The sequence below is a fragment of the Poecilia mexicana genome, unplaced genomic scaffold, assembly GCF_051168715.1.
Source record: "Poecilia mexicana isolate PSO_F unplaced genomic scaffold, ASM5116871v1 scaffold_12, whole genome shotgun sequence".
NCBI classification, from domain to species: domain Eukaryota; kingdom Metazoa; phylum Chordata; class Actinopteri; order Cyprinodontiformes; family Poeciliidae; genus Poecilia; species Poecilia mexicana.
In genome coordinates this window covers 11540343-11565997 of record NW_028263381.1, presented here as the reverse complement: position 1 = coordinate 11565997, position 25655 = coordinate 11540343, and the positions used below count along the sequence as shown (strand labels likewise).

General features: G+C 36.0%; 1 protein-coding gene across 1 annotated transcript; it reads right to left on the bottom strand.

Annotated features, from left to right (window-relative positions):
• Window positions 1-22274: 22274 nt before the first annotated feature.
• On the bottom strand, window positions 22275-23234 carry LOC106906084 (myosin light chain 4). The gene has a single exon (XM_014971175.2). The coding sequence runs from the start codon at window positions 23128-23130 to the stop codon at window positions 22522-22524; it is 609 nt and encodes a 202-aa protein (XP_014826661.1). The 5' UTR covers window positions 23131-23234; the 3' UTR covers window positions 22275-22521.
• Between the last annotated feature and the right edge of the window lie 2421 nt (window positions 23235-25655).

The window sequence follows — 25655 nt, the reverse complement described above, 5'->3', positions numbered from 1 at the left end:
TGAATGCTTATCTGTCGCTTATCTGTCATGAAAGAAAAGAGATGACAGGAAGGCTGACAGCTTTAATTAAAGCTTTCTTTCACCAGTTTGTATAATGTATGACCTTTGTGTTTAGAAGTCTTTTTCTTTGTGATGAAGAAGTTTTGCTTCCTGGCCTATACAGTATCCAGCCTTAAAGGCATCATAAAGGTTCTTTGTTTAACAAATACTAGGCGTGTAACTGTTTCACCCTCTCTGGACGTCGACAAAGACACTGGAGTTATCTTTGAGAGAATGTTAAACTTTACATTGTTGCAACTGAGGGTCAACTTCAATTCACAGTTTTACAATGTGCCATATATAATGAGTTGAATTAACTGGAAGGAAATGATGGCATTACTCAAGAGTTTAGACAGAGATCAGAGATGGCTCTCTAACAGATCACCAAGATTTCCCAGTCATGTTTTATTAATCAAAGTGGTGCTTTTGTTTTATCTTCTATTGGACTCGACACTAGACAGAAAGCCACCTCAGGATATGGCCTCTCTTTCAGGGTGGCTAATTTTTCTTTGGATGGCCTCATTTGCATTGCAATTAACTGAGAAGAACCCATAAGTGGGTTCTGCTGCTTCTGACAATTAAGATGGAGTGGACGTTTCTGCTCATTGCAGTAAAATGATGGTGAGAAAATTATTGATGGGGTGGAGACCTGGGCCGTCATTTATCAAGTCTATATAAAAATGTTGCTATAAAATGTATAATCTGAGGAAAAAGGTTAGAGACTTTAATATGCAACCAGCTGTTTATAAATCTCATATGTTTTCAACCATGGCGTTTGTGCACACAGGCATGTCAGAACCGCCTCTAGTCATTTTGGTGCCCTAGGCAAGATTATGTATTGACACCCTGAAATCCCCCACCCCAAACAGCAGCAGCAGAAAAAGCTATTCAGGCTTTAATATGTTATGTATAGAACATTATTAAATATTGATGGTGGCACTCTGTTTTCATCCCATTGAGTATATATTATTTCACAACTTTTAGCATATTAACAGAAGGGTTATAAAATCCTCTTGGTTTTCTAAAAAATATCTTGGGAAGGTCAAAAACCGCATGCGACAAAACTGTATTCAAAAGAAAACGAGAAGCCATGTGGAAGTTAAAGCTTTCATAGATTTCTGTTGCTATGGAGCTTTAGGAAACAAAGATTTGAAGGTCTAGCCCTTTTACTGGCACATTAAAAATAGACTTTCAGAGACCCCGTGTGAGGATAGATGCAGCAAATATTTCTTCATTGCCTCTGGCCGGAAGATATGTAAATGTTCAGCCTAACATTTATTATTTGGTTGAGATTATGTGTTTAAAAATTAAAAGAAGTTGCAGTACACTTCAAGAGTTACATAGCAGCTGCACTGTCTATGCTAACATGATTAGACACATTTGCTTTATTTTACTTTGTCACCCTAACAATATGAGATTTTCAACAAGACCAGAACTGCACCATGAGCTAAAACTAAAAAAAATATCAAGGAGATGAAGAGGCATCCCTACCATACAACAATTATATCGGCTCTGTTCTTCTCTAAAGATACAGTCCAATAATGTATTATTTTTTTTTTTTTGTGAGGAATATTTAAGCAGTAGCAGATAACGTTCTAAATAATTTTATTCATGGCTTTGTTATCCCTTTTCTGTCAACATAAGGCACATGGCAAATCAGATTATTTTGTGATGTATTTAAGATAACGACATATACAATCAATCAATCAAATTTTATTTGTATAGCACATTTCAGCAGCTAGGCATTTCAAGGTCCTTTACATAATTAAAAAAAAATAAAAAATAAAAACAGCATGTGACATTGAATAAACAGTAAGAAAGAGAAAGATATTTTGGAAAAGAAAAAAAAAAGAAAAGATTAAAAAAAAAGATAAAAACATACTTTTGTTGCGGAATTTGAGCGCCTGTCATCGCCGGACTCCGCCGTCCTTTTAGCATGGGTATTATTCAGGCCCCGTCGCCTAACAGGGCAAGGTATCCAACCTTGCAGGACCAGGCTCCGTCCACCTATCACTCGAATTTTTGCGCTAGCACTTCGCCGTCCTACACAGATTTTTGTGCACTATTTTTACCTGTTAGAGTCTAGAATTTACAGGGTTTTTCTGTGAGCGCAACAACCCTCAATCACTCGCCACTTTCACATAAATAGATAAAAAGTAAAGATAAAAACATTAAAAACATCAAAGACATCAAAACCCACTCTCTAACGATACAGTCCAATAATTTATTATTATTATTATTATTTTTTTTTTTTTTTGTGAGGAATATTTAAGTAGTAGCAGATAACGTTCTAAATAATTTTATTCAAGGCTTTGTTATCCCTGCAGGATCCTTGGGATCCTGCAGCAGATTTTATTGTCTTAAACACAACAAATCACAGTAACCTCGTCCAATTTTACTATAAAATGTTGAACGATAAACCCGGTTGTTGACCTTTAAGCGGAGATGTTACATACTACATAGTAATTTCTGTACACGCATGAGCACAGCATCTTTTCTATTTAATTGGGTCGGTGAGCTGATTATAGGAGTCATGATCCATGGCTTCAGTGCACCAGCCTGACCAACCAAAATGTAAAATTGCTCCTAATAATTACTGTATGCTCACTGAAAAAGAAGAGGCACAGAGCTCCTCTGTCTGGATGCACCTTAATGAATGGAGTTTTGTACAGAACACATTCAATTTGACAAAATGAAACATCCTTCTACTGTCACACTGATCTAGACAAGTTTGTCAGTACAACTGGTAAAAAAAATGTGAAACATGTAAAAAAAAGATTTGAAATAACATCATTCATTGTGGCACAATCTCAATCAGACCATTTAGTTTGAGAGGATTCAGCTCTCCTTAACAGTTCCAGGTGATCTTTTATGCTCTCTTGTTTTCAGCTCATGCCTCTGATTTTACATTGAGTTTAAATGTGAGATAGACAGGGGTGGCCATGGAAACGTGTTCATTTTGTGTCTTGTGAATCATTTCTGTGTTTGATTGGTAATATGGTTTGGTCATCATCCTTTTGAAAGGCCCACTCATTTCAGTTAAAAAAGAAACAACTTTAAAGACCACATTAAACCCACATATCTGTTTAAAAAAGGTTTTGTTGTTGGTCTGATAATAAAATTTTGGCAAACTAATCAAAAATTGTTTAATTGGCTTCTGGTTCAACACAACCAGAAAAAAAACAGACAAACAAACAAACAAACAAACAAACACAAAACCATTTCAAAATAATACTCATTTAATTACGTCTCCAAACTCAAATGCAGATTTTTTTTGTTTGTTTTTTAAAGGAGCTATAGTTTTGGGGTTCCACTTTTACAGTCAGTATGTTCCATTGTATAACGTTAGTCACCCTATGGCTGCTAGCAGAGGGCTGGCTAGACAAAGAGGAGTGACACCTTTCTCTACTTTTGCTGATTATTTAAAAGTATCACTGTCTTCAGTCCTGTCCCCGCAAACTAGTGCAGTACCAGCATTAGCTGTCATCGTGGTGGCCTCACAGTTATCCAGTGATTATGAGGAGCTGGCACAGCAAGGCAGAATGTGTGCACCCACGAGGTGTCAGTAATGTCACTGTCATAGCTGGCACTCTAATGGTAGGTATGTTTGTTTTACATCAGTTAAAGAGCAAACAAAAAGAACATTTGAGAGGGGTAAATTCTAAAATCACATAGTGTGACCCTGAGTGCAGGGAAAGTGGCCTAAACTTGCTGGTGAATCCAGTAATTCGAAAGCAGCCAGAGTTTTCAGGATCACAAAGGTTTTTAATTGTATGCTTGCACAAGCTTGGAATTATCATTGGTCATTGAAACCTCCAGTAGGAATATATATCCCACACTACAGATAACAAAACAAAACCAAAAAAGCAAGCACAATAATAAAATAAAATAAAACTATACCAGGTTACTCAGTTGGAGATACAAGAACTGTTATAGTAACATTTCTGATGTAAGAATTCTGTTATATATTTATTGTTGAATAATTGAGTTAAATGAGTCTAAATAAATATCTACTCAGAAATGCACAGATTTCAAAATGCTGATTTTTGCAATATATTTATTTTTTTTAAATGGCAGGGGATATTGGATAGTTAACAGATACAAAGTGTGCACAATAAACAAATATGTACATTTATATATATATATATATATATATATATATATATATATATATATATATATATATATATATATATACATAAACACATTTATATAGTACAAGTGATGCACATTACTCACATGTCAGTTAATTGTTTATGAAATTGACAGATTGTAGGAAAAAACAGTTTTTATGCTCAGCTGTTTTTCTATGTCCACAGCACTCAGAAGCCCTTACCTGAAGGCTGCAGCTCAAATAGTCTAAATCCTCGTTGTGAAGGGTATTGTATTTTTCAGCATTTTTTCATGGTCCATGATAAATACAGATTCTGAAAGGGTGCCAGTGGCTCACAGATGAGCAGTCTGGATTGTTTGTTGCAGCATTTTGAATTCAGTTTTGGTTGCCAAGGCAAAGCATACAGTTATAGATGTACACAGAACAGACTCAGTGACAGCTGAATAGAACTGCACCAGGATCTTCTGAATAGGAAAATTTCTTCCTCGCCGGTGGAGAAAAAGCGGTGTCTGCCGGGTTCTGTTTCAGAAGGGACATTTTCTGTGTTGTTCACTTCAGGTCTTCTGTGATGATTGTGCCTAAAATGCTGCAGGATCCCACATAAGTCACTGTGCTATTAAAATGGTGAGAGAAGTTACCCAACATATCCAGCTGTTTCATAACTCCAAGTAGTTAAACGTGCACAACGTAAGTAGGGCCTCTGACCTTTATGCAGACTGATCTCCATTCTGTATCTAGCTGGTGACTAACATGACAAAGTTATGTAGTTTAACAGAGGACAAAGGAGGGGGTGCAGTCATTAGTGAACAGGGAGAAGAGTAGTGGGGAGGGCTCACACCCCTGGGGAGTACCTGTGGAGGTTAACCTTGAGCTCGATCTAGATTTTTCCGTTCTCACTTGCTGCTGTCAGTCAGGACGTTTCTAATGTGGTGACAGGTAGAAACTGGAACACCAGTAGTTGAGGTGCAGTGCTTTGAAAAAATATTTATTTTCTTGCAAATGTAGATAAGTTGAGTTGCTGGTGTTCTCTGGGTCATTGTCCCACCAAAGAAGGACAATTAGTTGCTTAGGAAGTGACTCATTGGGATTCATTGCTAGAGAGTCATACTTCCATTAACAACTAAACAGGCCAGACCCCAGATCACCAAGCTACCATGTTTGACTATCAGTATGACTTTTTTTATATATCTTAATTTTAAATCAACTGTAATACGTCACACCTTGTAAAACACTCCACTTTAGGCCTGTCTGTCCAATGAATAGGAACAAAACAGAAAATCTGAAAAATAGTAGATTAAATAACTCTCAATCTCTAGTAATTTTATCCTGATGCTTTTCCTTTTCCTTTTTACTATTTTTATGCTTTTGGTGAAATTGGCTGGGTAGTGCATTATGTACGAATAAAATAATATGGTACAAGCCAAAGTGAGTATGGTGGAAATAGGGTGACAATCCTAGGTAAGAGGTAGGTGGAGTAGAGGCACAGTGTGGGAGAGAAGTAAAAATTATGAAAGTCGATGTTACTTACCAAGTGAGTATTACACTTTTCATGCAAAAACCCAGCTAACGAGCAGACATTCAAGCAAACCAATGCACTGCTGTTCTCCAGGGATTTGTTTCCTGCTGAGCATTTTATTCTTCACCTCGACTTTGTCTTCTTTTGAACACAAGATAATAATGATGTCTATAATTATTTTTGTAAGTCTGCACTTGAGAGTGTGGAGTATGATGCCATTCATTTCTCAACACTTCACAGACATCATTCAAGAAGATGTGGCACTCTTTATTTTTCATTTAACCTTCCTTACACAACTATGCTCTCCTTTTTATTTAACCCTTTTATGGTGTTCAGTTTCGTATGTTGATTTATTCCAGTGACACTTTTTTGTTCTTATTTTTTCCTACTTAGCACATAGAAAACTGGTTTTGGGTATCACCCCTGCAAACAATGTGTTTTTTTTCCCAGTGAGACTGATTGAGCACACCGGTTCTATTGGTACACATCTCCTGGTGACCTCAAAGAGCAGGAAAGTGTCAAGAAATATAACCTCTTAAGGTTGATAAAACGATCAGCCAAGTTTAAACCCTAAAATTGATTTTTTCACCCCTTCAGTCCTTTAAAAGGAGCTCTAAAGTTGTGCATTTCTTTACTGAAAAGTGTTCAGTTCGGTTTCTATGTAAACATTTCTCAAAATCACTTCGTGTTTTTTATATATAGAATGATTTTTTTTTTTTTTTCAAAATCACAATATCACACAATTCTTAATTACTTTAGGTTTCTCATTTTCAAATGTACTCACGGATCCTAGAATCAGTCTGAAGGCTAGATAGTCTCCTGTAAAGGACAACTAATAATGGAAAATAAAGTCACAAAGATTATACTTTAGTAGATAGATAAAAAAAATAACATTGTAGCATAACTTTAACAAAAAGGTAAAATGATCAAAAGTTGAATTCACATACTCACATTGAACTATTAAGATGGTCCGTAGAGGGAAATTAAGAACATAAATAACACTAGTAGTTGGACAAATAGTAGATCAAATAATTTTGTAAGAATGCAAAAATATGTCTAATTTTGACATGTGGGTGTGTGGTTGACCTTCCTTGGTCCTGTCACTTGTGCCATTCTTTAATATTAAACATGGCTTTGTGTTTAAGACGCTTTGCACAGTGCAAGGACACGGAAGTTAAACAATCTGGTTACCAAATTTCAGTTTAAGTGAGTGTCAACATGTGTTTTCCTTGTGACAGATGGCATCCTGTCATTGGTGTCCCCAGTTTCACCCTGCATAGGCTGAGAAAAACCTCAGCCCCTTGTGAACTTCAGCAGGATAATCAGCTTTAAAAATGGATGGATGCGTTTGTGTGACCCAAAGACAATCAAATGACAATTATGTTGCGACTCAAAAAAGTTTTGATGGCAGAGTTGTAAAGTGTATAAGCAACACGTGTGTCTACTGTGAGTAAGCTCTTCATGCTTTGTCTTACAATGCAAACTTGTTCATCTTTACCATTTCACTTAGATCCATCAGGTCACTAAACAATCAGGTAGACCAACAGAATTTGTATTGTGAGTTATCAGTGAATACCTTGTCATGCAACGCCTCACTCTTAACCGAAAGTACTGCAGGCAGAAGAGGGTAAAAAAAACAACAACAAAGTTTTAAAATCAGTTTTTATTCACTTTTGTCCAGTTTATCACTGTCATGGTTTAGATAAGCTTGTGAGCCACATGCAAGATGAATTTCAGGAGAAAAGAGGAAAAGTTGAACAGATTTTTTGAGACCAGTGAGTAATGAGTTCATGTTGGTCTGGGAGGTTCTTGGAGCTTGGGGCTGAAACAATATGAGGGAGAGGCTGAGAATGTGAGCAGGGCGGAATAAGAGATGCGGATACTGTTTGCAGATGAGTGAAAAGGCTCGGGGTAGTTAAGGATGATGAAGGCCTGGGAGGAGTGAGTTGAGTCTGGGTGTTGGCTTGTGTGGTGGCTTAAACAGGAGGAGCTAGAGCGAAGGCTTGGAGCAGGAGGAGCTTGGACACACTTAGAAAGTGGAGAGAGTTGGAGGGCTGACAGGTTAGGATTGGAGGATGATGGTGAAAAAGAGCCCTGGGAGTGCTGGTCATGGTTGTTTTAATACAAAGGGTAATTGAACTGAAGCGACTTTACTAACGAATCTAGGAAGCAACATGGTAGAAAACTTCCTTGTACCTTGAAGATAACCTTCAGGGAAAACACAGGGGACAAACATTAGAGCAAGCTTGGAGAACATTGAAAAATAATCAAGGAAAATTAGAGAGCGAAAGGCGTCGCTATGGTTAGTACTCAGGCAATAAATGACTAGCAGCCGGCTCCTCTTGCCCTCCTGCTAATGACTGATGAATTGGTGGTGCAGGCACACCCTGTTCAGCTCCACCCAGAAGTACAGCAACCCAAACCCCGACAATCACAAGGAAATCAAGAGAAAACCAGTTATCAGTTCCTAATGAGATGTTCAATGTTTTTTTTGGTTTTTTTTTCATCAAGGAATTGACCCATGATGGCTTTATCGCCACAATTTGGAACAAATCAGGAATTTAGGAAATTAACACCATACGATGAATGGCGGGGTCGTTAAAAAAACTAATATGGATATGAAATGAATTGGGTGAAAATAATGTCAGAGCCTTGACACACAGACTCTAAAGCAATAAAAGCTTAACATTTATCTGTTACATCAACGGTAGAGGCAAGGGCAACATGCATTCAAAGCACTTAAAGCTTGGTGATGTTTACACGACCCCCTGATAGGAATAAATGTCATTTTAATTATGGACTTTTAAATATTCATGTGAGCTATTCCTATTTCAGGGTGTAAATATCATCTCTACATGATTTTTCAAAAGGAAATTAGGTGGCATATTGGGTACCTATTGTGGGCTTTTTCTAATTGTGCTGAAGAAAAAAAGAGAACTCACTTATCTGTGAGTGAGGCTCACAGATAAGTGTGAGCCTCACTCACACTTATCTGTTCTCTAATAGTTCCATCTTGTAAAATGAAACTTAATAAACAAACAGTGATACACAGGTGATACCAGAAGTTTACATATATCAATTAAAAAAATAAGTCTGAAGATAAATAACTCCAAACTTTTTTTTTTAGTTCAGTTAAAATGATCAAATTTACATGAATGTATCACAATAAATAACATGCTAGAGATTTACTTCTCCTTAAAATAAAAATGTACATACTTTTTCTGCAATGCCTTTTCAGGTCTGCCCCCATACTCTTTATTGGTTAAAGATTAGGGTTTTGTAATGTCCATGCCAAACATTGACTTTGTTGTCGTTAAGCTACTTTTAACCACTTTGGCCATGCACTTAGGGTCGTTGTTCATATCTGTATGGAAGTAAATCTGTGCCCAAACCTTAACTTGCAGGATTATGTCTTTTCATGATGCCATCCATTTTATGAAGTGCATCAGAACATGGTGCTGCCACTTCAGAACTATAATGAAATGCAGTGACATCAGACATAAATAGCACTCTCACACCAGGGATTGTCACTAAACAACTAATATAATTAAAGCAAAAACAATTATATTTTGATCAAATCTTTCAGTTTAAAGAACATTACAGAGATAGATAGATAGATAGATAGATAGATAGATAGATAGATAGATAGATAGATAGATAGATAGATAGATAGATAGATAGATAGAATATTACAATCCCAGTTAAGATAGACAAGTTTCAGTACATGTAGCAAAATTAAAGACAACAATGACAACTTTACAGGAGTTTAACCCAACTAAATGCATTTTTATTGCAAAAGGTAAAACACTCATAGAGATTCCCCAGCAAAAGAGGGAAGAGATCCTGCTGCAGCATCCTGGAAGTAGTACAGGATGATGGACGATATGCTTAGACCTAAACATCACATTAATCCTCAGGCTCCGCACAACTCCCAAGGACGCAGCAGCGGTTTCTCCTCAAGAGCAAGCATGGGGCAAAAGACGGGTGGTATGTGAAGAGGAGAACACACCGGTTAGAAGCACAGGGAGCCAGATCGGCTGTTTTAGCTTCAGGATATGGACTGGAGTGGAGGGAAAACAGACCACTGGAGCGAGAAGAGCATGAGAGGCAGGAAGGAGGCTGGAGAGCAAAGGGAGAACAGATTTGCAACAAAAGTAGCTGGAGAGAAAATAGAGGGATAAAGAAAAAGAATCAGAGGAAATAGATCTGGAGACAAGCTGATGACTATTTCACGTATCCTCTAAACACACAGAGATATCATACAGAGTTTAATAGTAAGCCTTTTAGTCTTATCTGAGCCATGTGCAGTTAAGATAGATGTGTTAATTTTTCTATGTTTCTTTCTTAGAGTTTATTTTAGCTATTTGTTCCTCACATTTAATAAAGCAACAACATAATGCTTGCCTAAATCTACATAAAGTTTTTCATCAACATTGTACATGTTGGGGGTTGCATAGCCCCCAAAGCAAATATAGATACAGGTTCCACATAAAAGGAAAGAATAAAATAAAGATTTCAGATTAACAAATACAATAACGTTTGCTTTATCACTGAGTTAGAAAATATAAAGCTAAACTAAAACTAAGTACATACCATGTTGCATTAGCTTGCAGCAGTAAAGTTGAATAACTGACCATGTGGTACTATATGTCCTCAGTTTTCAAGATTCACTATGGAATTATTGAAAAATAAAGTTTAACGTATATTAAGGTGTTGCTCCAATTCGTCTGCTGTTGTGCTTAGCAGAAATTGACTTCGATGAACGTCCCTGTGACCTCAGAAAAAAAAAAAAAAGACAAATAAAACTAAATAAAAACCATGCAAACTCAGCTGAAGACAAAAGTTAATGTATTCAATTCTCTTTGAAAATTATAAGGCTAAATGACTGTAAAGTCAGTATAATACCTTTCTGGAAGCTTGTGACTGTTGACAAATTACTGCAGAAAGGAGGAGTGATCATTTATTTTTTAACAAAGGTTTTGCAGTGAGAGTACTACTCTTAATTACCCTCTGAAAGCCATCTAATCTTATTGGACACAATGCCAAGTCATAATTAAAGAAAGTTTCTTCCACAGATCCATTCAACTGTGGCCAAAAAGGGAAAAAAAAAAAAAAAAAACAGAAAAAGAAAAATCAATCCTGTACTGTTTAATTAAAGGCCAGGCTCACACTACGTCAAGTCTTTTCAGCCAAACCGGGATCTCCCTGTGTGTGCACAAGGCTGCTGTTTAGCTGGAGTGTTTATATATGGGTAAATACGTTGGCACTGTTGGCATTTATTTGGATGTGTGACCTTTTTACCATGCTATCAATTGAGAGCCATCATGTTATTCTCACAGAAGCAAAGGTTTTGTGAAAATGCCACAGGGTGGCAGCTGATAATGGGAAAGTAATAGGGAGCTAGTTAGATATGTCAAAGTACGACTGACAGTGTTGTAGCTGTTCATTCTTAACAAGAACCTGATCTAAATGCATTGACTCGTGTTCATAGTTCACCGCCTAAATATTTTGAAACAAACTTGGACCAGCTTGTTCATTTATCCTATTTTGCCTGAAAGACAGTTTGAATAAATTTGTATAGGTGTTTAATAAATTAGCTTAAATGGATTATCCAATCGCCAAACATCCATTTTACTCTCTCTTTTTGTCGTTGCTTATGTGACCTGCATTTTAGAACGACTGGATTTCCAATATAGCTGCTCTCCTTCACGTATATTAACGCTTTTGTGAACAGAATAGAAAGCTGAAAATACGTCAAAGTGGTTCAATTAGACTAAGTACGCAAGAGTGTCACTTTTGACACTCTTATTATTAGTATCAAATCAGCAACGACAGGATCTGGCATACGGTTTATCGTTTCTCTGCTCTTTAACCTATTAATGCACTGTCAAAAAATGAATAATGAAGCTGAACAAAAGCACTCACTCATTTCATGGTTTTGATAACTCCATAACCATAAAATAAAAATAAATTGAGGTTGTCTCTGCGTAACATTGGTCATTGTGGGAGTTAAACCACCACAGTGTTAGTCTTCAATAAAACCTTTATTCTGATTAAGCACTGTTCTTTCATCACACAAACACTTTTGTGTTTGTGTGATGCGAACACCATTTCCTTTGAGTGTACCAAATCTCTAGGATCAGTACATTAAAATATGTGCTGTGGTACAGCGTGAATGGATCACGTCATGATTCACCAAACACTATTCAGCGTGAAAGGGTTTGTTCCTTCTTTAAGACAAGAACGACAGTGTTGACAACCAACCTGCCTTGAAAAACAATATTAGCATGAACAACGCACGTCCTGATTGGCAGTCCAGCTGTTAAATAGAAGTGGTGCTGTGTCTCTCACTGGGTTTATCTTTATTATACATTTAATGAGTCACAGACTGGCCACGCTGGACCTGACCTAATCTGAACAGAGAAAGGAACGAATCAGTTAATGAAATGGTTTGCTGCAGTTCGTTCATTTGAACTCGTCGTTCATGAACAACACAACACTACTCTGTTCTTGTTTTAGATTTTCACTCGCAGCATGGTCAGAGAGAGGAGTGATGTTGAGCATTGGGTTGACATGCATATAAGTCGATATATTAAATCTTGTTACTGGTTTAAGTTGATGTAGATTCATCTACCTGTTTGTCAGCCAAGCCAAGGTAGTAAACATTACTTTTCTTTGCTGTATCAATTATAGTTTTACACATTCAACTTTTGATTTAATAAGCACAACGAACAGTTGTGGGAACTTGGTCACATTAGCTCCTCATATAGTAGAAGTGCTTCTTAACATAGACAATATTGATCTGAAATGGGGAAGGTGAAGCCACAGGAAAACCAGAGAAAATATCATCTATGCATTCACAAACCTGCATTGCAGTATTTTTCCTTCTCTAATAGGTGTCGGGTTGGTTGTCAGAGCTGTCAAATCAGTGCATACGTGTGCAAGAGTGTGTCTACTCTTGTGTGTATTACCACACAAAATGTTTGGCTTTGTTTACAAATTGATTGTCTGACCACTTGTGTCTTTGTGGCTGATCTCACCTGTCAGGGCGGTTGGTGAATTTTCAACGTGGTCGGACAGACTGACAGATGGAGCTAAAAAAAACCCCACTTATATTTAAGAAAAAAAACAACAACAAAAAAATCAGCCTTAATGGCTTTTCTTTTTCCTATGTCACCTTCTGAAGGACAGTGACATCTATAGTGCAGCTAATTAAAATATATTTGGGGTCTGCACTTGACAAGAAACGCCAAAAGCCAAGGTTATCCAGATAACTCAGGAAGCCTTAATTTACCAGCAAGGTCAGGTAAAATTGAGTGTCATTCCTCTGTTTTACGCAGGTGGATGTAAACTCATATTGCCTGAATAGAAACCAGTGGGTAGAGAGTTGTTAAGCCCAGGCTAGAAGAATGCATTGACGGTGAACAAATTACTCCTCTTGTCATTATATATTAACAATGTGCCAATTTAAAACATTTAAACCTGCTGTACATAAAGAATACACATATTTTTAGTGTAATTTAGTTGGATTTAGGATATTATTAGCATTACAGTTATCCTTATCTCATTTGTATTTAAACTTACAGGTGTTATTTGACCTTTTTTTCTTTTGCTCGAACCATTAATAGGAGCAAACTAGAATACATAATAACACTTATTGCAGCATGTTCAATAATTGGGTGGAGCGCCACAAGCAGCAGGAAGTCGGAGACTCTGGGTTTTGATGCTGTGCTGAAATCCCACTCCTAAAGAAAGCATAGTGAGAATCATCTGCTTCACGGTTTTTAGGTTATGTTCTTATGTTGTTCAACAACATTTATGCCTAATGAGTCCATTGGTGGGTATATTCATTCTTAAGTTATTTATGGGATGGCAAACAGGAAAAAAGCACAACAGAGTTTGCCGTAAAACGCTAATAAAGACTCAGGGAGAGGAGTGCAATGTACTGAGATTTGTGTAATTGTTTAAGAAGCATGTCTCACAATGAATTACAACAAACATGTCTTTACACAAGTAAAACTCATTATATACAATTATTATGCACCTTGTGAATAACCTATATGCCCAATTGTTGCCACCTTGTTTCAGTTTCTGTTGTATTTTGGTCAGTTCAGTTCTGACCACCAAATCAAATGGCAAGGTAAAAGTCAGACTCATCTTCTGTCTGTTTATCTTATGTAATTGCAGAGGGTTAGCTCAGAGCAATGATGAAACGAAGAAGTGATAATTAATATCACATTCTGCTTTAATTTGACAGCAAATGTCCTCACTAATTCTGTAATTATTTTGTGTTACTGGGGACCATTATTTCATTAGATAACATATTTGTCTGCAAAAACTCAATAATGCTGTGACCAACATTAATGCTTTACATTTTATCTTATTAAATGCAATCAAATAAACACTCTACATTTAATTAATGAGTATTGAATGGTTTACATTAGTGTAGAGATTTTGCTCCGCCTAACTTACCAGTGATGCTGCACTGATGATTTTTCAGTAAACCACTTCTAGCTCATAATGACAATGAGCTAGATGTATGTAGAGTAGGGGTCTCCAATTTATTCCTCGAGACCTAGGCTAAGTCAACTTTGCATGTAGAAGAGTGCATTTTTAAAGCATAACTTCCTGGGTCTCATCAGTCCTTACTGATTTTAGTTATTGTCTGCAAAATCTTGACAGATGCATGAACAGAGTAATGGGAGCTGTTTCTCAAATTCCTCATTGAACTGCATTTTGTAGACCAAAGTGGGTGCAATCTTAATCATTCTAAGTGATGGAGCATTGTTGCTTTACCTTTTTTTTTTTTTTTTTACAATTTTCAGGTTCCTAACTTGCAAATATGTGTACATAAATTTATATAGCATAAAAATGTAAAGAATAACATAACATTTTGTTTGTACTTGTAATTATAATACTTTTTCATTGGTCAAATTTGTTCAAAGCGGACACAATGTAATTTATTAAAAATTACTTACCAGTATTTTTGGAATCTGCCATGGCTGGAACTGATGCTAATGTTTAGTGTATTTTTGAAAGAGATTCAAAGCATTGATTTTGTTAGGGTAAATTGGATGGTGAAATTAACATCCTACTTAACATAATAGCACTACGTTGGCGGATTAATTAGGATTCTTTCCTGAAACAAGTTTTTTTGTATTTATTTCTAAATCCTCTTAAATTACCTGACATTTTTAAGGATTTGAGGTACCATTTTATTTGTCTATATATATATATATATATATATATATATATATATATATATATATATATATATATATATATATATATATATATATATATATACAGTGATTCTTGAGAATAGGGACAAAACAGGTCCTATGGATAAAGCATGAAATTTGAATAAAATATACACAAAATATATTTTTTTCAAATATCTAACTAAACTACCCTGGGTCATGTGAGCACAACAATGTATATTTTTCTTTTTTTTGCTGAATATTTTTTTATTTTAAACATTGTAGTCGGTGGATGATGCCTGTAAAAGCCCTTGTCCAGGAGCAGAACTCAATACATTCTTATAGTTTAAAACAATTAAAGAAATACTAAAATTATATATTATGACAATTAAGTATAAGTAGTCATATAAATGATTATAAAAGTATCGATAAATTGAATTAAAAATAATTTTTAGATATTTTCCAACTCCGTTGAAATTTGTCCTTAGTTTTTGTCAACACCGTCAGAAATGAAAAGAATGTAAAAAAATCAGGCATTATTGGGGGGCACCAGAACTTCTGAGGACCCCATGACGTTGTCTTTTCTCTTCCTTTGCTAGGAGGGCTAGTTAGCTCCGGTTAGCTTAAGTTATTCTTTAGTTTTTTCTTCTGTTTTATTCCTAAGTTGCTTGTCACAACCATGATGTGTCAACTCCATAACTGACAATTTACAAAACTTTGATGAAATTTTGCGAAATAAAAGCTTAATTTTGGTAAACTGTAAAGATTTAATGGACCTGACGAGCTACAATATGGCCTCCTTCAGAATAACATCATATAAATTGAGGTAGTTTGGCATTTCGTCAACTCCGTCAGATGTCAACTCCGTCAGAGTTTTTCTGACTCTTTCAGTGAAATTGTTGTCAAATCTCACTTAATTGTGCAACTAATTCATTTTAATGTATTTTACATGAATTGCATTACTTCACATGTACCAAGTTTTTCATTTTACTCACTAGTTTGTCACCACCTTCAGTTCTGTGTCAACTCCGTCATGCACTGTCAACTCCATCAGATGGACTTTTTCTTGTTTTTTGTTTTAAATAATATTTATTTTATTTCTTGAGAAGCATTTGTCTGTAAATTGAGTAAAAATATCACTAATGGGGTATTTTAAAAATCATTTTAGATTTATTTTTGTCAGATGGTGATGACAAAGTTTTGGGTCAGGTCGATTAAAAATGTAATTTTTAAAAAAAAATTCGCAACTGGGAGCCTGTACCTTAGCATCTTCATATTTTCTAAACATTATTTGTCATATTTGCATACATAAGGTTGAGAAATAATAAAAAAAAATATGGGAAAATTAAAACCCATTTTGTCCCTATTCTCAAGAATCAATATATATATATATATATATATATATATTTTTTTTTTTCTTTGACACTCTTTACATATTTCACTGTTCATACAGAAATCTTGGGTCTTCTTTTGATGTGTTTTGTGGCGCAATGGAATTAAATGTTGACTTTTCGTGACTACTAAATCTGCACCTGTGAGGCAAAGGGAGCAAATGAGGAGGTGAGTAGGCTGTCAAGCTCACCAAAAAAAATTAAGGCTGACTTGAAGGTAAGTAAATCTGCCATATTTAATGAGAAACATAAGAAAGTGTTTCAGCGTTGTACCAGTCAGATGTTTTGGCCAGAGGCTGTGTCTGTAATTCCTAATATGGTTTCTCCATTACAGCTAAAATACATAAATAAATAAATAAATAGAAGAAGAGAACTTAGTGTGGGGAAGTGAGCTGAGATTAGACCTTGGGACACAGATTCTCATTTAGTGTGCCCTGGTACATAGAAGATGTCAACAAGACATATCCAAATTACTTAATTCTCTGTAATTGACATGGATGTTAATTGTAGAGGATGTAAACATATTTTCCATTGGGAGGGTGTGTTGATCGGTGTACTTTGATGAATGATGAATCCCACTTTATTCATTGCTATTCATTTTTTTTTGTGTTAAGATTTTGTTTGATTTTTTTCTCCCATCGTAATGAATTATGAATTGATTTTTTTCTTTTTTACTGTAATTTTGTGCTTCAATTTTTCTATTGCAGAGTAAGGGAAATCTTCATTTTTAGCATAATAACTTCTCACCTTGTCAAGTAGGACAGACTATGAAAAATAATAACTACGTGGAACTGAGGAAGCTAAAGGAGACATCCCTTGAGATTTAAGCCAGGGCTCACCTTCCATATAGGCAGCCATGGAACTGGCAGAAAAAACTTTGACCTCATTAAGAAACATTTTTTATTTATAGGCCTCCCTGAAATAGAAATATCAAATGAAGGATTTTTCCAAAGAAATTAGAGCAGTCTTTTAGTCTTTCATTAAATATATGTTGTTGAGGAGACAATGTTTTGATGTTACTTCTTTTCCCAAGTTGTAAACAGGAAACAACATGGTGTGGCTCTAACCCAACCATTACTACCATTTAAGTGTGCTGAAAGTTTTAAGTGTACTGCTGTGTTAAATTTTCCTGAGATGACATAAAGAAAACAGGAAAAGCCAAACAGTTCTTTAAACAAGCTCAAAACATAAGAATAAAGAATGCAATTTTTCTCATGTTGTGCGACTTTCATACATCATTACATGATATACAGTCATTATACAATCAATTACAATATGTGTCCAGATAATCTTTAGTAATCATTTTTCTTTAACGCTTTATTAACGCAGCATTTCTTTAGACATATTTTTTTTTTAAATTAATCCGAAACAAAATTCTCCTAGATGTCTTCACGACCAAATCCAGATCAGCAGTCAGATGGTGGCACAAATTCAGGTCCCTCCTAATGAAGCTGTTGGGCCTCACTGTTGAACCACCAGCGCGAGGGAACAAGAATTCACCTGAACCTCTCACACCCACAAGTCAAATACTACTCAAGAAAGTATATCATCAACCTGGATTTAGGACAACAAGCAATATTATATGTTGCCATGGTAATTAAATGTCGCTTGCTTGAAAGTAGATGTGTCACTAAAAAAAGACAGGCAGAGATTTGAACATTGGAAATTATGATTTCAGACGTCTTCAAAGCCACCGAAAATAAATGTCTTTTCTCCACAAGCGTTTCTGCTTGCACATTTAATAAAGGATTCACCCATCTCTCTTGCATTAACACACATCACTATGTTAATAAACACAGAACAACCTCTTTATAAATGTCGTTAACTGTAGTGGTGTTAAAGTTGAAGGTTCTCTGCCCAAAATGCTAAGGAAGTGCTTCTGTTTTTGTTGAGCATTTTCTTTTGCTCAGGCCAGCATCTCCTGCATCATACCGTTGGGCAGTGTGAGGACATGTCGTCATACAGTCTGTACTGGAACTGAATACAATCACTGAACATGTTGTGCAGTGGATGACCAGCCAAGGTAAAAACGAAGGCTGACTTTTCAAAGAAACACACAATCCATAGTAGTGAGGGTTGCAATTCAACATAACAAGCTTAAAAGATATGAAGGAATTGTTTGTGCAGTCCCCAATGGCTTCGATCCAATTACAGCTATCACCAAATGACTTTTTATTCTTAATTTCAAAGATGCCCTTTTCTTACAGGTAATCAGTCAATAAATTACTTCTTGGCAGTTGAGCAACCTGTGCTGCAATAATGTGCTTGATGCTTTTTTAACAACTAAATATAAGGAACTCTTTCCTTTTATAAAAACCCTGCAAAGGTACAGTTGAATCAGAAATAAATCTTAGGCATTTCTTCACATACACAAGGAAGGGTGAAATGTATCTGTTTGATCATTAATGGGTACTATAAAAATAAATATTTTTTTCTTATTATGAATTTAAGGTGGGGTGGTTTGGGATCAGTAAATATTAGGACCACTATTCAGCACCGAAAGCTCAGAGGATCTTAAGTGAGACAAATCCCAAGTAGATTTCTCAGGCTGTAGAAAGAAACTTTAGAAGGTGGTTGGTATTGGTCTAGCCTCGCCATCGCCTTGCCGTGCAACTCAGCTCAAAAAAAAAACCTTGCTTACAGCACAGTCTGGGCTTTCTCCTCTCCTATTCGATTCCCTCTGGTGGTTTTCCTACCAGGCTGATCAGCGAACAGAAGGAAAAGTTGTGGATGATGATGTTGCTTTTCTGTGCTGTTTTAGAATTGTAGTTTGCCTGTAGTTTTAAAAATGGCAGCGGAGGAAGTGAGCAAAGCCATTCAGTCCATATTGGCCACACTTCCAAATATAGAATTAACATTAACGGCCGCCTCATTTGGACCAGCACTTCTCTCTTTGCAGTGAAACATGGTTGTTCGGAGTGCAGGCAATTTCTGGTAAGCTTCATAGCGTCAAACATGTGCATTACATATCTCATGGGCAAACATTAGCAATTACATAAAATTTTAAATCGGAAGCATTTGTTTATCAATTAACAAGAGCCCAGACCCTCTGTATGAAGAAAATAGTGTAGGACAAGAGGCTGGTTTTAACGGGCTAGTGTTGGTCTACCAGCACATAAAAAGTCTGTTAATCTCGCTTAATCTTGATATATCAATTTTATTCTTGTTTTTACAGTGTCCATTTGTTGCTTTTGGATAAACATCCTTTGTTTTAGTTGAAAATATCTATGTTTTAAATGATTTTTATATGAAGTGTACCCTTAAATAGCCATAAAATCGCCACTAAAGTTCAGTTTTCAGACAGTATACAAGCACAGACTTCGTAACCACAAATAAAGAAACATAGTTGTAAAAAAAAATTAGTGATGTGTCGTTTGGCCACACTTTGTTCATAGGAACATCTACAAAACATACATTTTTTTGTTTTTCTCATGCTGGTGGCTCCTGCAAAGCTACTTCCTGCATACTACAGTTGACAACAGAACGATTTCTGTGCAACTCTTGCTTTCTTGCTTAAATGAAAAAAAAAAATATTCAAGGTCATGCAGTAGCTGAAGATGAAGATGGGAGGGAATTATAACAGCTCTGTAAAAAAAAAAATCTTTTTCACAGTGTTTCAGCTTTGAAATCACTGTGAGTGTGAACAGAGCTCATGAGAGATTTTACCTCAAAAAAGCATCTGTAGCTCATTTCAAGAGCAGCATCTACATTCTCTCTCCTAGAGGAAATAAAGTCATAACCAGAAAACACATAACTGTATGGATGGAGGGATGTTTCATAAGCTACAATTACATGACTCCTCTGGAAAAAAAAAAAAAAAAAAGTTTGTATGTGAACTTCACAATTAGCTCCTTAATTAAAACCTGTGCTTATTTCTCAATAGGGCAGACTCGGTTGTCTCAGGATTGCAAGTATACACACACACACACACACACACCACAATACTGCCCTTAGAACTGCTTTTAATCCAGTTGATATGCTGCATAAGGTGAGAGGATATTGATTGCTGGGCATAACATGTGTAAGGAACGATAATGAAAACAGCTTTGAGGATATTATACCCATGAAGGAGTCTAAAAGCAATGCCGTCATATATAAAACACCTATGACTAAATTACCAGTCAAATTAATTAATTTCTTTCATGATCAAATACTTTTTGCTCACACAGTATCAGTCTTCAAATGTCGTATAAGTGAAGCAACAGTCAGTCTTGTGGCAAATAAAATGAGTTCTTATTTTGGTTTAGGCTGATTTTGTTGCTACCTGTGTAAGAAGGAAAGCTGCCAATGACTAATGCTGGCTGATCTTGACTTTGGCATACCTCCCTCCCCAGTTGTTTTATAATCTAGGTTGCCATTTATCATTGTCATTACTTTTATGGTAATTTGCAACCAACGTGCAAAAGAGCATTAAACTAGCCAGGACTTTGCCGAAAACATGTCTGTTTTCAGAATATTTCAAGGGAATTAAACACATGAATGTCTCACAATTTGGACTTTGTAATGGATGCCTAAATGACATTGAATACCTCATCAGTTTTATTTATGTTTTTGTTTTGTTTTTTTTGTCTATTACGGGTTATCTATTTCAATAAAAAAAACAAAACAAACAAACAAAAAGAAAACATTTCCCTAATGAATGTGTGCCATTTTGCCAGATACACAAAAACATAAGACAGCCATTACATAATTTCATAGCTGGTAGTAAATTACAGTTAAAGACCTCTTTGTTTTTGGATCATTGCATGAAGCCTTTAGTAAAAACCTGAAAATCTTACAATTATGCACTGCAGCTTAGGCTAAATTAAGCTTGGTGATTATATCTGTTTATGTGTTTGTGTGTATACCATTGTGTTCTTTGCTGCCACTTGAGCTGATCCAGCCCTAGAGCAGTTTGTTCAGCTGACATTTTAATATACTGCCATCCATAACCCCAACAGTAGGAGATGCCTACGCAATAAAAGTCTTGCTGAGCATACAGTATAGCCCTTAACACTAATGTTTACCATGTTGTGTCCATATTTTGTTTGGCGAATTCTCTCCATTGCTAGCATTTAAACTGAAAAGGACAAGCTTTTGTGTCCTTCCAGACAGGAGCTCTACATATTTGACAAAGAAGTTTAAAGCTAACAGCTGCTGATTAATCTCGATGGGTCTAAATTTCTGGCTAGTGCTCAACCGGTTATGGAGTTGGATGCCCAGCATACTTAAAACCTCTTTTGCATCCACTTGACAGCTGCAAAGAGTAAGAGCCAATTCTGCTTGTTAAGCTGCTTCTTTCTGCTCCTTCTACAGTTACGCAAAAACAGAGAATAAATCTGAAGAGCATCTCACATTCAAGCTGCTACCAGTCAATTACTGATTGATTTATTTTTTGTACTATATAGTCCTGTACAGATTTGGTGCAGATCAGCTGCACAGAGAAAAATGTTAGGTAATCAAACGAAAAGAAATGAGGTAACGTCACTATATTTGTAATGAAGTACTCATAATTTACACCTTTAGTAATCCAACTTTGTGAAAGGGAAAATTTATAAACATGCTTTGTTTTACTTTTTATCGCAAAGTAAGACTTGAAATAGTCAAGTCATGTTATATTCATACATTTTTCACTTTATACGAACCTTTATTTACTTTACAAAGGCATTGCAAATTGTTCTGCCAGCTCTGCAAATAATGTGAGGAGGTCTGTCCTTGGTGCACCTGTCTTGCACTTCTGTGTGTGTGCATGTGTGTGTAAGTGAAATATATATATGCTGATTCAAAGCAGCTGCTGCACAAAAGCAAGCTTATTGAAACGCTGTTCTTTTGAAGCAGAATTGTGAGAAAAAAAATAAAGTTTTCTCCTTTTAAAGATGGAACCAAATATTTATTTTCCCTTTCTGCTTTTCCAGATTACGTTATAGCCATTTGTCAAGGTGTGTACATAAATGTACATTTTTGTGTGTAGTCCTGGGTTATTCTTTCTTCTAAATTAAATGTTTAGTATATTGAAAAGTCACTTTTAATGCACGTAGTAATCATGTTTTCTTTATTAATCAATGTATCTTCATTGCAAATGGTAAATTATTGACATTTTTATTAAGAAAGTTTATTCAAAAGAACAACTTACAATTTCATTGTCTGCTCAAAAGTAACTTCTGAGTATAACAGCCTCAACATATGTCCACTGCTTTCAGATCGATCTCACCTCTAAGTATACAATGATCCAATAAGTGACAAAAAACAAGAAGGTTTGTCTTTTTTGGTTGAATGTCCTCGTTAACCAGAGAGGATGTGCTTTACAAATGAGGTATAGTTGATACACCCATTGGCATCCTCCTGTCCAGCCATCAGTCTGTCCACTTCGTCTTCCGTCATCCTCTCACCAAGCGTTGCGAGCACATGACGAAGCTCTGCTCCCATGATGGTGCCGTTGCCTTCTTTGTCAAAAACCCTGAGGCCTTCCACAAAATCCTCAAAGTTGCCTTGATCCTTTGCACGGGAGATGTGTTGAAGCATTGGCAGGAAAGTCTCAAAGTCCAGCATTTTAATGCTCATGTCTTCTGGCCGTGGCTTCCCAAGGACTTTTAATACATCAGCGTTGGTCGGGTTCTGGCCCAGAGCTCGCATCACATCCCCACACTGGGCATACGTGATCTTCATTTCCCCAGTTGGTGTGCGGTCAAACAAGGTAAATGCCTCCTTGAACTCCTCGATCTGGTCAGTTGAGAACTCAATAGCGACACTCTTTGGATCAAAGTCGGGCTCCTTGGGTGGTTCGGGTAGTGGCTCCGGAAGAGGAGCTGGTTTGGCAGCTGGAGCTGCATCTTTCTTCGGTTCTGGCTTCTTGGGCTCAGGTTTCTTCGGTTCAATCTTCTTGGGTGGCATGCTAAAAAGAAATTTGGGGTGTTGGAGCTGGGACTTGGAGAGAAATGAACAAGAGGCTGATCAGAGCTGAAATGACTCTCAAGTGCAGAGGGAACCTCCTCTTTCCATGTTTTATATGTGCTTTGTCTGGGGAGCAGCCTAGCAATTTGAAACACCTCACTATAAAAGGAAGAAACCTAAAATAGATGTAAAGTGATGTCAACATTAAGTATTGTTCTCAGCTGCTGTCATCTAGCCGACAGGACCATTTGCTGTCATTAGAGGGGGGTACAGTTACATTAGTCTGGAAGGGTTGTGCTTCCCTGACGGACAAAGGGATTATTGTCAAGCCAGTGATCAATCCAAAGTATGAAAATAACTTCACAGTTAAATATAGAAATGTTCTATGCTTTCTTAATCATTTAAGTGAACCTGTTGTAGAAGATTGTTCATTATATAATTAGTATGGAAAACAAACAAACTAAAAATAGGATTCTTTAAGAGCAGAAAAACATTAAAATACACATATTTAAGATGAATATGGTGATAGGAAAACACACATTTGAATGCTCACATTCAATATTCATACAATATAGATTTAATAATTGCAGACTAAGAAAAATGCAATCATTTGTTTCTATTCATTTTGATGGTTGTTGCTGCCAAACATAAAGATATGTTTCTGTTATACTATTTAATAAAACACACACACAGACATATATATATATATATATATATATATATATATATATATATATATATATATATATAACTTTATATCAAACTTTATGCACATCCTGTTCAGAATCTGAATCAGAGTGCGACACAAGCCATTCTGAGCAATGAACAGACAAATAGTGGAATACACCAGACAAGTTGTCACTCCAAAAGAGTCAACACAAAGAAAACACAAACCCTGCATGCAAAAAACCCAAAGGGCAGTTTGGATTTGCTTATTAACCTAACATGGACTATTTTAAACTGTGGGTGTAAAGCTGGAGTACCAGGAAGAAGCCCACACATAAAGACTTTAAAGCAAACATGAAGGCTTCCATGGAGACAAGACAATGTGGTGATTATAATCAAGGCAAAAGACTCAGTAGGGTCATGATTTCAAAATCCCCAAAGGACACATTTAAAGTTGAGCTATTTTATTTTAATAAAATAGCTCAGCGAAAATATGACATTGTACCCTTAAAAGGCAGCCACTTTAGCATATCAGTACAAATGCTATTCAAAACATCTTTATTTCCCTTTTCCTTGAACTTTGTCACTTCAAATATTTCATTAATCTTTGAAATGATTCACTTTTTTATGTACAGGTACATAACCCAGACACAAAACATTTAAAGAAAACAAGTATGGAATGACCAGACAGATAAAGTTCGACGGCATGAATAAGGATCGGGTCAATAGTTTAATATTTTCTGTTAAAGTTAAGCTCAAGATTATACACTTGGTAAAGTGATACTTTGATTTCACCAACATGTGTCTGCTAACTGGAAGGAATCTTAAACATTTTGGACTGACGTAGCCAGACAACTTGAGTCTGACTGATGATCTAAAGATTTTCGTCATGGCAACAAGACCTACCAAACTAAAAGACTTTGAGGTCATCAACAAAGATAAACTGTTGAAATATCGATGGAAAAATGCAAAAATCTGATCAGTGATAATTAGAAGACTTTGATTGCTGCCATGCCCATAAAGATTTTCTATTAATTATTGAGAAAAGGAAAATCATTTCAGACATTAAATTTTAAAATAAAATACAAACAAAGAACAAAGGGTCTTACATCATCATATTTTAACAGATACATGTCTCTTTCCTAATCAGAAACAAATATCCTGGTTGAATAAAATAGGTATGAAAATCTATTTTGGGCTTTAATACAGTTTTATTATGGTTACAGTGTGACTTTCAGCTACAGAAATGTGTAATGTGTAGGCGACTTTATTAATAATAATGACAGCAAAAGGCATCTGAACAGTTTGAATGTCTGCATTGACCTAACATTTTTATGTCCTACAGTACGCCTTAAAAAGTTTAGGTGAAAGCAGACAAAGTAATTTTATTAAGTGTCTAGTTTCTAAATGCGTAATATGTCACTTGGCTGCATGTAAATGGCTGCTTGGTAGTTCCATTCAGTGCATGATGAATTAACCAACAAAATATTCATCTCATTTATGGGAGAGAGCCTGCACAGGATGTGCATTTCTCTGACACAGTTTTAATCATAGTACCTTTAATTTTATGCATGCCTCCCAATTTATCAACTCAGTTTTAAAAAGCTAAACCCAGTCATGTAATATTCAAAATGCGCATCCTGTGTCTCTCTGCCAGTCTGCCACTTGATCTGTCAATCTAAAGCCTGAAGTCCTTGGACAGACTGGTTTAAGTGTGTGTGGGGGGCAGAATCTATGTCTATATAACCGTCCTTAGTCTAAGATCATTATCTCTTTTCTCTTGGCTTTTGAGGTCACATGGAGAGGAAAAACTGACAGCTAATTTGTCGTCTTTTGGTGTGTATGTGCGTGTGGGTATG